The sequence below is a fragment of the Lolium perenne genome, chromosome 2 (genome assembly GCF_019359855.2).
Source record: "Lolium perenne isolate Kyuss_39 chromosome 2, Kyuss_2.0, whole genome shotgun sequence".
NCBI classification, from domain to species: domain Eukaryota; kingdom Viridiplantae; phylum Streptophyta; class Magnoliopsida; order Poales; family Poaceae; genus Lolium; species Lolium perenne.
The window spans coordinates 216,786,955-216,799,716 of NC_067245.2; the positions used below are offsets into that span (position 1 = coordinate 216,786,955).

General features: G+C 51.9%; 2 protein-coding genes and 1 pseudogene across 2 annotated transcripts; 1 reads left to right on the plus strand and 2 right to left on the minus strand.

The window, feature by feature from the left end:
* Positions 1–848: 848 nt before the first annotated feature.
* On the minus strand, positions 849–2,096 carry LOC139835730 (uncharacterized). The gene is made up of 3 exons (XM_071825593.1): positions 1,748–2,096; positions 1,267–1,646; positions 849–866 (listed from the first exon to the last, which is right to left on the minus strand). Exons 1-3 carry the CDS (start codon positions 2,094–2,096, stop codon positions 849–851), a joined length of 747 nt encoding a protein of 248 aa, XP_071681694.1.
* A 3,909-nt stretch (positions 2,097–6,005) lies between these two features.
* Positions 6,006–8,972, plus strand: LOC127334858 (subtilisin-like protease SBT1.7; annotated as a pseudogene).
* Positions 8,973–10,285: 1,313 nt separating this feature from the next.
* On the minus strand, positions 10,286–12,150 carry LOC127334859 (thioredoxin M3, chloroplastic). The gene is made up of 2 exons (XM_051361400.2): positions 11,850–12,150; positions 10,286–10,844 (listed from the first exon to the last, which is right to left on the minus strand). The coding sequence occupies exons 1-2, from the start codon at positions 12,073–12,075 to the stop codon at positions 10,522–10,524; spliced, it is 549 nt and encodes a 182-aa protein (XP_051217360.1). The 5' UTR covers positions 12,076–12,150; the 3' UTR covers positions 10,286–10,521.
* Between the last annotated feature and the right edge of the window lie 612 nt (positions 12,151–12,762).

The window sequence follows — 12,762 nt, forward strand, 5'->3', positions numbered from 1 at the left end:
TTTACTTCTCCTCTCATGCAGCTAGTAATATTGTTGGCAAACAAATATAGTGCACAACATAGCCCAAGCTCCATTTCCCCTCATACGACATCCACCGGGCCAAATGAAGAAACGCGAGAAATCTCATGCGAGCAACCAATCAAGCCCTATGTGTCCTTTGGGCCGGCATACCAAGGACCAACGAACTAGGCACTTGTTACTGGTAGTGTCACTTCCTTTGTCCATATAAACCACGTCTTAGCTTATCCAATCTTTTGAATAGCCACACCAGCGGCACAATTGCCATCATCTGATGAATGGTCATGGCTGATAAGCGTCTTCACACTAGCTCAACGCTCCATGAAGAGAGAAGAACCTAACCTTCCAGCCGTGAAATGGCTTGAGTAGTTTGTCGATGATGGGCTGATAATCCACATCCACTCTCTTTAGCTTGGAATCTAAGAGCATCTCCACCGACGGCCCCCAAATAGTCGCCGGCAAGGGCGCCGGCACTGCTGTATGGGGGCGTCGGCAGTGCATTCTCCATTTGGGGACGCTGTTCCCACATCGACGCCTCCCAAACGGCGGCCCCCAATTTCTTTTCTTTTTACAATATTTTGAAACAACATGTCAATCACATTTTATTCATACAACCAAACAAATAGTACTTAAATTATTCATACAATCAATCAAACAAATAGTACTTAAATTATTCATACAACCCAACAAACACATAGTACTTAAATTATTCGTACAACCCAACAAACAAATAGTACTTAAATTATTCGTCCATGCAAACAAATAGAAATAAAATCATGCATTGTTGGCTGCTCCTCTCCTCGCCCACAAATGCGCAGCTAGATCCACCTTCAGATGTACATGGACACCTGTATCTCGAATTTCATTGTGCATATGAAGAAAAGCAGCAAATTCTTGGGGCACATGCTCTACCTCAGCTAGTGGTCATTGATAATCAAATGGATGATCATCCTGCACAGGTGCGTCGCGCTCGCTCTCAATGATCATGTTATGGATGATCACACATGCGTTTATCACCTCCCACATCTGTGCCTCAGACCAAGTGAGAGCAGGGTACCTGACAATGGCGAAACGCTGCTGAAGCACCCCAAAAGCACGCTCAACATCCTTGCGTGTTGCTTCCTGGCATGTTGCAAAATAGGCTTCCATCTCGTTTGATGGAGAGGGAATTGTCTTCACAAATGTAGCATACGACGGGTAGATACCATCAGCTAGATAGTACCCCTTGTTGTATGCGTGGCCGTTTACCTCAAAGTTCACGGCAGGAGCTTGTCCCTCAGCTAGCCTGGCAAACACCGGAGAGCATTGCAGCACGTTGATATCATTATTTGTTCCTGCCATGCCCAAATATGCATGCCAAATCCAAAGCTCATGGTCTGCCACCACCTCAAGAATGACACTGCACTCACCAGTATGGCCCTTGTAGATCCCCTGCCAAGCAAAAGGGCAATTCTTCCAGCCCCAATGCATACAGTCAATGCTTCCGAGCATCCTTGAAAACCCTCTTGCTGCATTCTTCTGCAGGATCCGAGCTGTATCATCTGCTCTTGGTGCTCCCAAATAGTCTTTAGCAAACACCGCTATGACGGCTCGGCAGAACCTGTGGAGAGTCTCTGTACATGTCGACTCTGCCATTTGTAGGTAGTCATTGGTTGTATCTGGAGGAGCCCCGTATGCAAGACAGGGCATTGCAGCAGTGCACTTCTGAATTGAGTGAAGCCCCACAAACCTGTGCAATCTTTCTTGGCCATGAAGTATGTGTTGTACTCCCTGACGCCATGGACAATCTTCAAGAACAGGTCCTTGTTCATCCTAAACCGGCGCCGAAATTCCTTCGGCGAATGAGTCGCATCGTCGTTGAAGTAGTCGGCGTCAAACAGCATTGCGCCGGCTTCACGATGTCGGTTGATGTTCCTCCTCTTGCCTGGCTTTGAACCGCCGCGCCGAGGCACGACGAAGAAAGGCTGGCGAACGTGCATCATGTTCGTCAGAATCAGCTGCTGTTGTTGCCGCCGAACAGCCTGAGCGTTCTGCTCCTCCGTGAACAGCTGCACCATCATCTCGTCGTCGATGTCCATCGTGACAATCGGACGAACACCTTGCGGGCGGGGTGATACTATCGCGGTGGCGGTGAGCTCTGTTCCGGGCAAAACAGCGGCCGCCGGTCGAGGGGGTGGCGGCCGTGTCGATGGACGGCGTTTCCTAGACAGTGGGCGGTGTCTATTGCAAGCAGGGTGGGCGCGGCGGCGACGGTGACGGTGGCGATCTAGAGGGGTGGGAGTCGGCTCAGGCGTGTGTAGGAGGAGGGAAAACGGTGTATCTGGCTGCCAGGCAGAGCCCACACTCATTTTCAGACGTGCCGCGAGGTGCCGGGGCGCCCGATTCGCGCCCTTGGCGAAGGGCCGGCACGGGGTTGCCGGCGATTCTATTGGGCTCCAAAATTGGCCGGCGCCGTTTGGGGCGCACCGGTGCGAGCCCATTTTCTGCAGGCCCCCAAAATGCTATCGGGGCCGCTATCGGGGGTGCCGGTGGAGATGCTCTAACAAGGGCATTCCCAGGCAGGTGATGGGAAACTGTTGCGCCGGGCATTCCGTGTCATCGATTGCCGGCCGCGATCTGATCCTCGGTTCCGGCGGCGATAGGGGAGACAACACTTTTAGAAGATTCTTTGCTAGCTTTCTAGTGCCTCTCATGGCCTCCATATATGGATCCCAATATGTATATAGGAGCATCTCCAGTCGCGTCCCCCAAACCGTCCCCCAAAACGCGCCGGATCGAGCGTTTGGGGGACGTGTTTTGTTCGTGCCGCGTTTGGGGGACGTCGCTCCCCAGTCGCATCCCCCAAACAAAATTTCGGAAATTTAAAACTTGAGCGAAATTCGATTAAATTCATCCAAACTTGGCATATATTACATAGATTCGAACGAGATTCGACTAAATTTAAACTAAACCTAATCTAGAAGTACTTGCGGCGGCTGATGGCGCGTGATGCACACGTCCGTTGGGAACCCCAAGAGGAAGGTGTGATGCGCACAACAGTAAGTTTTCCCTCAGAAAGAAACCAAGGTTATCGAACCAGTAGGAGATGAAGGCCACGTGAAGGTTGTTGGTGGAGGAGTGTAGTGCGGCGCAACACCAGGGATTCCGGCGCCAACGTGGAACCTGCACAACACAATCACAATACTTTGCCCCAACTTAACAGTGAGGTTGTCAATCTCACCGGCTTGCTGTAAACAAAGGATTAAACGTATGGTGTGGAGAATGATGTTTGTTTGCAAGGAACAAAAGAGAATAATGATTGCAGTAGGTTGTATTTCAGATGTAAAAGAATGGACCGGGGTCCACAGTTCACTAGTGGTGTCTCTCCCATAAGATAAATAGCATGTTGGGTGAACAAATTACAGTTGGGCAATTGACAAATAGAGATGCATATACATATCATGATGACTACTATGAGATTTACTTAGGGCATTACGACAAAGAACATAGACCGCTATCCAGCATGCATCTATGCCTAAAAAGTCCACCTTCGGGTTAGCATCCGCACCCCTTCCAGTATTAAGTTGCAAACAACAGACAATTGCATTAAGTACTGTGCGTAATGTAATCAACACAAATATCCTTAGACAAAGCATCGATGTTTTATCCCTAGTGGCAACAGCACATCCATAACCTTAGAACTTTCTGTCACTGTCCCAGATTCAATGGAGGCATGAACCCACTATCGAGCATAAATACTCCCTCTTGAAGTTACAAGTATCAACTTGGCCAGAGCCTCTACTAGCAACGGAGAGCATGCAAGATCATAAACAACACATATATGATAGATCAATTAATTAACTTGACATAGTATTCCATATTCATCGGATCCCAACAAACACAACATGTAGCATTACAAATAGATGATCTTGATCATTATAGGCAGCTCACAAGATCTAAACATGATAGCACAAGAGGAGAAGACAACCATCTAGCTACTGCTATGGACCCATAGTCCAAGGATGAACTACTCACGCATCAATCCGAAGGCGGGCATGGTGATGTAGAGCCCTCCGGTGATGATTCCCCTCTCCGGCAGGGTGCCGGAGGCGATCTCCTGAATCCCCGAGATGGGATTGGCGGCGGCGGCGTCTCTGGAACTTTTCTCGTATCGTGGCTCTCGGTAATAGGGTTTTCGCGACGGAGAGAATATATAGGCGAAGGGGCAGAGTCGGGGGACGCTCGAGGGGCCCACCCCATAGGGCGGCGCGCCCAGGGGTGGGGCCGTGCCCCCCTAGGGTGTGGCCGCCTCGTCGCCCCTCTTCGTCTCCTCTTCGGACTTCTGGAAGGCTCCGTGCAAAATAAGACCGTGGGCTTTTGTTTCGTCCAATTCCGAGAATATTTCCTGTGTAGGATTTCTGAAACCAAAAACAGCAGAAAACAAGAACTGGCGCTTCGGCATCTTGTTAATAGGTTAGTGCCGGAAAATGCATCAAAATGATGTAAAGTGTATATAAAACATGTGAGTATGGTCATATAACTAGCATGGAACATAAGAAATCATAGATACGTTTGAGACGTATCAGCGGCCGGAGGCATCGTAGTACTGGTGGAAGTTGTACATGTCGTCGGTAACGACCTCCTGCTTGACGCGCTCGTCGGGCTTGTTAACGGGCTCGTCCTTCACCGGGCCGCTTGGTCCTGCCTCGTCGTCGTCGGTGAGGTCCATGAGCGGCTTACCGGAGTCGCGGATGGACATGGCGATCGCCGTGTCCAGATCGCCCCTCCAGGCGTCCTTGTCGTTCAGCGACGCCAAGATCGCCGCTCGCAGCCCTGGTCAGTCCTCGGGGTTGTCGCTGCTGGCAATGAGGCGCTGCTGCCGCTCGTACTCCGCCAGCAGCGCCGCCTGCGACGCTTCCTCCGGTTCCTCCTTCACCTCCGGCTTCGGGATGAGGAGGGCGCTGCCCCGCCTCTCTTGCTGGCGTCGGCTGCCGCTGCCGCCTCGCCTCGGATTGACGGGCGTCGCCGGCTCCTCCTTCACGCGGTTGGGGATGGTGTAGGGCGCCGAGCGGTACGACGAGGACGGCTGAGGAAGAAGAGTTCGAGGAGGACGAGTAGGAGGTCCTCCTCGGCTGCCATTGCGCTGCGGGAGACGGTGGCGGTGAGGGTGGCGCCTCCAACCTTGGAGCGCCGTTGCGGATGCCGCGGATGACGCTCTCGAGGGTGCGCCCCGGAACGCCCCAGAACCGGGCGCGCCCGTCCTTGTTCCAGCTGTTCGGCCCGCCGATGAGGCCGGCGGTGCTGCGCATCTCCTCGTCGTACTTGGCCTTGAAGTACGTGGCCCACCACTCGTCGTTGTTCTTGGGCGCCCAGGTCAGATCCGCCCGCTCCTCGGCGCTGAGTTCAGCCCACCGAGCCCTGATGCCGTCCTTCCATTGCTCCGTGCCCGGCTTCGGCGGCGGCGGGATGCCGATGCCGTTCATGGCCATCTTCCAGCCGCCGCTGCTTGACAGGCGCATGTCCGGCGGGAAAGGATATCCCGCGTGGTACAGCGCCCACGCCTCCTTCACGGTGCACGGACGGCCACGCGGTCATGCACGACGAGACGCGTCCCTGCGTCGCCTGGGAAAACTGGGACGCCATTAACGTCGCTTGAACAAAGGTAGGCGACGACGTTTTAGGCCTCCGAGCCGCTGACGCGTCGGGCCCGTGTCGCTTCGCCTCGCTTTTCGTTGTGTCCGGCGTGCCCGGACCGTCCCCTGTGGGACGGGGACGGGCTCGGGGTCCGAACACCGTATCGGGCCACGCCGAACAAAAAGCGGCTTTTCGGGACGCGGCTGGTAACGATTTTTTGTCCGACGCGCCCCAATCCCTTTAGGGACGCTTAGGAGAAGCGAATGGAGATGCTCTAATGTATCCGGCAGGTTGCCACCCACGGCCGCGCTCAACGAGTGCTCTCCACTGCTAGCGTCCACTCACTCTCGTCTCATCACCCTCATGCACCCGGTGTGTGCTCTGCCGCATAAGAGGAGGAAGAGCTGAGCTGAGATTAAACGTCTAACACGATGAATCGGGCTTTGCCTCTGGTTGGTGTAACCTTCTTCTTTGTGGCGTGCGAGCTCGCGGCCGCCACGGGAGGCGACCGGCGGCCGTACATCGTGCGGATGGACGTGTCGGCGATGCCGACGCCGTTCACGACGCACGAGGGCTGGTACACGTCGCTTCTATCGTCGCTGGCGGCCAAGGAGGACGCCGCGCCGGAGCACCTGTACACGTACGCGCACGCCATGAACGGCTTCAGCGCGGTGCTGACCGAGCGGCAGCTCGCGGAGATTCAGGGGATGGCGGCTCACGTGTCCGCCTTCCCGGAGACGTACGCGCGCCTCCACACAACGCGCACGCCGGAGTTCCTCGGGCTCGTCGGCAGTGGGGCATCTTGCGGTGGTGGCCTCTGGCCGGCGTCCAAGTATGGCGAGGACGTAATCGTCGGGATCGTCGACACGGGCGTGTGGCCCGAGACTCCGAGAGCGAGAGCTTCAGCGACACCGGCATCACGAAGCCCGTGCCGGCTAGGTGGAAAGGCGCGTGCGAGACCGGAAAGGCCTTCAAGGCCTCGATGTGTAACAAGAAGCTCATCGGCGCACGGTCTTTCAGCAAGGCTCTGAAGCAGCGCGGCATGTCCATCGCGCCGGACGACTACGACTCGCCCAGGGACTACGACGGCCACGGCACCCACACGTCGTCCACGGCGGCCGGCGCGTCCGTCAAGGGCACGAGCTACTTCGGCTACGCAAACGGCACCGCCTCCGGCATCGCGCCCATGGCCAGGGTGGCCATGTACAAGGCCGTGTTCTCCGGCGACACCCTGGAGTCCGCGTCCAGCGACGTGCTGGCCGCCATGGATCAGGCGATCGCCGACGGCGTCGACGTCATGTCGCTCTCGCTGGGCTTCCCTGAGAATTCATACGACACTAATGTGATCGCCATCGGGGCCTTCGCCGCCATGCAGAAGGGTATCTTCGTGACGTGCTCCGCCGGGAACGACGGCCCCGAAGGGTACACCATCATGAACGGCGCACCCTGGATCACGACCGTTGGCGCTTCGACCATCGACAGGGACTTCACGGCCACGGTCACGCTCGACAACGGCAGCGGCGGCGCTAGTAGCATCCACGGAAAGTCGGTGTACCCGGAGAGCACGGCGATCGCCGGCGCCGACCTCTACTACGGGGGAGGGCAGGGCAACAAGAACAAAGAGAGGTGCGAGTACTCCAGCCTCAGCCAAGAGGAGGTGAAAGGGAAGTTCGTATTCTGCGCCGCCAGCGAGAGCGTCAGGCAGCAGATAGACGAGGTGCAGGCCATCGGCGGCCGCGGGCTGATCGTCGCGTGCGATACGACGGAGTTCCTGCAGCCGACTGACTACACCATGCCGCTGGTGCTGGTCACCCTTTCGGACGGCGCCGCCATCCAGAAGTACCTGACGGCGACAAAGGCGCCGCCCAAGGTGAGCATCCGGTTTGTCAGGACGGAGCTCGGCGTCAAGCCGGCGCCCTCCGTGGTGTATTTCTCCGCCCGCGGGCCGAGCCAGATGAGCCCGGCGATCCTGAAGCCCGACATCGTCGCGCCGGGGGTGGACATCCTCGCGGCCTGGGTGCCCAACAAGGAAATCATGGAGATTGGCACGCAGAAGCTCTTCACCAAGTACATGCTCGTCTCCGGTACGTCCATGTCGTCGCCGCACATCGCCGGTGTGGCCGCCCTGCTGCGGTCGGCGCACCCGGACTGGAGCCCCGCAGCCATCCGCTCCGCCATGATGACGACGGCCTACGTGAAGAACAACGCCAACAATGTCATCGTCAGCATGCCGAATGAATCGCCGGGGACGCCTCTCGACTATGGCAGCGGCCACGTGAACCCCAATCAGGCCAGGGACCCTGGCCTCGTGTACGACGTGACGGCCGACGACTATGTCAACTTCCTCTGCGGCCTCCGGTACAGCAGCCGCCAGATAACTGCCGTGACCGGCCGGCGAAACGCCAGATGCGCCGCTGGTGCAAGCCTTGACCTGAACTACCCATCATTCATGGTCATCCTCAACAACACCAAGTCGGTCACCCGGACGTTCAATAGGGTCCTGACCAATGTCGGCAGCTCACCGGCGAAGTACAGCGTGTCACTGACGGCTCCGGCAGGTATGAAGGTGACGGTGACGCCGTCGGCGCTGTCTTTCGGAGGCAAAGGCAGCAAGCAGAAGTTCAGTGTCACCGTGCAGGTCAGCCAGCTGAAGAGAGCAGAAGATGAATACAGCTACATTGGGAATCATGGGTTCTTGAGCTGGAATGAGGTTGGAGGACAGTACGCTGTCAGGAGTCCAATAGTCTCAGCATTTGCTCAGTGACGAGCAAGTAATTTCAGTATAGCAGGAGCAAAAATAAAATCATGACAATAAGAAAGCAATAACTATATATAATCCTGATCAGAAGAAGTAAAACATAGATCAAAGGAAAGGAGAAAATAACAACAGGGCGCTGATGATGTGAAGTGTATTTATAGCCTATATAAATTTAAAATTGTGAACGTTTTTCTCAGCATGTCGCATTCAGCTCAAAAGGAATTACTAGCATGCATTCCACCAGTTTGATCTGCTTCAAAATATGTAAATCTCTAAATGTTAGAAGCTGTGAAACTATAAGCATTATTTATTGCATGCTTGCTGAAGAACCTGATGTGTTCTCTAACAAGAATAGTTGTCAGGAACCAGTGTACACCAAAGATAACATGTTATTTTTACATAAGAAAAAAAGTAAGCTAATTGTCTGCCTTTCCAGATGTTATTGATACTTTCATGGAGATAGATATAACTTCATAAAGGAGTACAGTGGAAGATTTACAGTACATATGAATTATCCATCTCATAAATCTGAAACAGGAGTAAGCACTTGGTGTAGCACCTGTGCCTAACCAACTTCACTTCTGTACCTTCGAAACTAGGAGTAGCATTAGACTAAATTCTAACATAAGAACAATATAACTTCAGGCCTCCAAACTGAATATTTTGGAGAAAAGTGTCTCAACAGTTCCACATATAAAGGCTTCAGCAAAACATTCTGTAGTGTAGCCCCATCACCTTTGGAATCAGCAAATTGACATAAGACCGAGCAGTCCTCAGACGATCGCCTGAAGTTTGGTCTCCATCATGTGGTTCAGCTGCGCACCAGCAAATTCCGAGCTTATTATTGTGCTACCTCCTTCTCAACAGGTTACTCTGCATTACTCAAAATTCTGAAACGCAGGCTAAAAACATGCAACCACTAGCTAACAGTACCACTGTGGGAGCAGCTGCAACTGTGCTACTGTCCATGAAAAAATGAGGTAGCACAATTAATTCAATTTAATAATACTCTAAATTAAGCAATTCACCCTGTAAGGAATCCCCAAATCTAATGTATCATACCATTAGCTCCACTCAGACCACTCACAGACACTTACTACGCATTAGTCTTCAGCATGGAATCCATGGCACCAGCCTGTTGATACTGCCTGACACAGTAACCACCAACATTCCTGCACCTAATCTAAAATCGTATTCATTGTCATGTTTTACCTAAGGTATGGGACTTCTTGAATACTATGGATTAAAAGGAATTAAAAGGATGTGTGATTTTTTCACAGGAAAAAACTTAGGGTTCATTCCAAGAGATTGGAGTGGATGGAAAATTTCCTACGAAATCTGTTGAAATGAATCCTAAGTAAAGATTTCTATGGTTTGCACTCCTACGAATTAAACAGCCCAAGCAGGAAAGATCCTAAGGACGAGAATACTCCAAAAAATAATCCATTGAAATTCCTTTGAATCAAGAGGGAGTCTACATGTATATTGCAGATTAGAGACAACAAATAATAGGAGCACAAAGTTTAACAATACATACCTTGAAGAGCTACCTGAGAGAATTTGCTCAGCAATAGCAGTACCACAGGAGCAACAGCTGCACTTACATAGAAGAGACATATACCGTTTCAGAAAGATAAACTTCAACAGGTTAGCTGCTTATGTATATATAATTATAGGTCATAACACGAGACAAACTGTGGAAACTAAATGATGAAAGATATATCCTAGATTTGAAAAATAGCATGAAGGATGAAATACATAAGGGGTGCAAAAGAGGATAATATAATGAAAATAGTTTGGCTTCATTCAACAAGATATTTGTGAGGGCCTCAAATATGCAACCCTGTTTCACATCAATATTAGCAATTGTAATTCATTACAGCCTTTGAAGTAAAATAAAAAAATGTTCAGCAATCTGGTTTATATTTATCCAGAGGTACATCAATATTTACATTACAGATGCATAGCAAAAGGATAACTCGTACATCATATGTCCATACAAGAAGCTCACATTGTAACTCCCACTTTACCTTCCATACTCTTTGCAGTTTGCACCAACTGGCATCGATAAATCAAGTATATGGTAATATGAATCCGGACCAAGCAACAATATAACGTTCTAACAACAGTGATCATTGTTCCAAGAAAGATTTCTCGATGGCCCTCACATAAACAGCTTTGGGCAGAGTTCCAGTAATACTATGTATTTTCTCTCCATCCTTGAATAGTAAAACAGTAGGAACCCTCAAAATATTGTAAGATGTTGCAGTTTGTGGGTAATCATCAGTGTCAAGCTTATAGCACTTTATCCTTCCACCATACTCTTCCGCAATCTCGTTGATAATTCGATCTACCATTTTACAAGGTCCACACCATGAGGCCCAAAACTCAACGAGCACAGGTACATCACTGCAGATAACATATTGGTTCCAGGAGCATGCAGTTATCGGTTCAGCTGTACAAATGTATAGAACACTACTGTTAGATATCTTCTCTAAATCTGAAGACCAAATTCAGAAAGAATTGAAATTAAGTTAGTAAGGAGAGTTTGGAAAACCGAACACTTGAAAGAAGTGTTGGGGTAGCTACTAGTCTTCACCGAGGTGAATCACAAAGATGAACTAAGCTATCAGGCTCTTCTATATTCTGAAAGAGAAGGAACTACTCCATAGTGCAGCTTGTGGAAGAAGAAATGTAGCTGACAGAGTGACAGTCTGACACCAGTATATATTACCACGTTATCATGATAGTGAGCCAGTGAGCTACGACTTAGAATTAGCTAAATACAAAGGGTGGCGAAAAAACACAATAAGGCCAAGTGTGTAGCCTACTAATTTCCACTAAATTTATGAAATGAACAAGCAATCAGAGAATTGAACATGGATCTGTATATCCTGCACATTACATTAGACACTAGCACACCAGTGACTAACCACGCGCATACACCTTGAGACGTGCCAACATCCTTGTACTCGGAGCACTTTATTACATAGCTCCAAGCCTCCAACGTGATATATGTTGGAGTACCCGGCCTGTTCGAAGATAAAGTTCAATTGTACAGCGAGGAATCGGAATTGCCAAGGGCCCATGGTTCGACTTAACATCCTTTCTTTCGTCAGGAATGGAAAGTTTTTTCCGTTCGCCCCAGGGGATGGTGAAAGCAACTCACTGTTTGTGAATGGCTCAAGCTGGCCACTATCTCCTCCGACTTATACACAACAAGGGGCCAACTTTTAGGGGTCGGCTGAAAGGGCGCCAGATGATCCGAAATTAATCATATTCCATTCAATAACTAATTTACGCTCAAGCTCCTAATGAAGTTCCTTCAGCAACCAGAAATCAACCATGCGATAAACGGACGAATGGCGTCCAAGTAAAACGGAAATGGGGCCCTAGCAGTCAACGAGCGCAAGAACTGAAGCTTCACGGGGATCAATCACCCCAGCGAGGCGGCCCTTACCACCGGTTTTGTAGGCGCAGCTCACCCTGGATGCCTTCGAGCGAGGCGTCGGCCACCGGATCCGGGGCGCGGCGTGAGCCCACCGGCGGCACGGCCACCGGCGGGTGGAGGAGGAGTCGTAGCCGTACCCGACGCTCCGGCGGGTGGGCGTCGCGGCGGCGGAGGGAGACAGCAGCGGCGCGGCGCAGCAGAGGTGCCGCGAAGGCGCGGAGCAGGCGGCGGCCATGGTTGGTGTTTGGGGAGTTGGGACTTGGGAGGAGTCGTGGCGGAGAATGTGGTAGGTGGAAACTCACGAGACACACGCGCACGGTCCGAGCTGCTTCATCACCGTGACGCTGATGCCGAAGGCGGAAGATGGGTGAGTGCAACCGTGGCCGTCAGATGGCAGACAGACGGTGTGGACGGTGGAGGAATGCCTGCCACGGACACATGCCACGGGCATGCTATTTCAATGGGCTTCAGTTCGCGGGAATACTTGTATACTTGTATTTCAATTCTAGCAGAATTTTTTTAAAGAAAATAATTACTCTAGCGAAAAAGGTTTATTGTTTCAATTACTGATGTGCGAAGGCTTGACCCCTGCCCCGCTCACACGGGAGTGACAGGCTGTGTTTCAAGCTCTAGCCACAGCTACATCTCACCTCCACCTCATCTTCCCCGCGATCGCCAAAGTTTGCCCGATGGCGACGGTGCTTCTCCCGATGTGGCTCTTCGAGAATGACCGGTTGATGCCTCCTTGTAGCGCTTCCCCTCTAGATCCGACGTTGGTCATGCTCGACAGCCTCGTTGTGCATCGCTCTACGCCGCCGGTAGGGTCTGGCTTGCATGGGAGGCATGGGATGGCAATGGTGACACCTCTTGGAGGCTCGGAGGTTAGCCAGGGTGTGTTGGGGGCCGCAGTAGCCACCGCTGG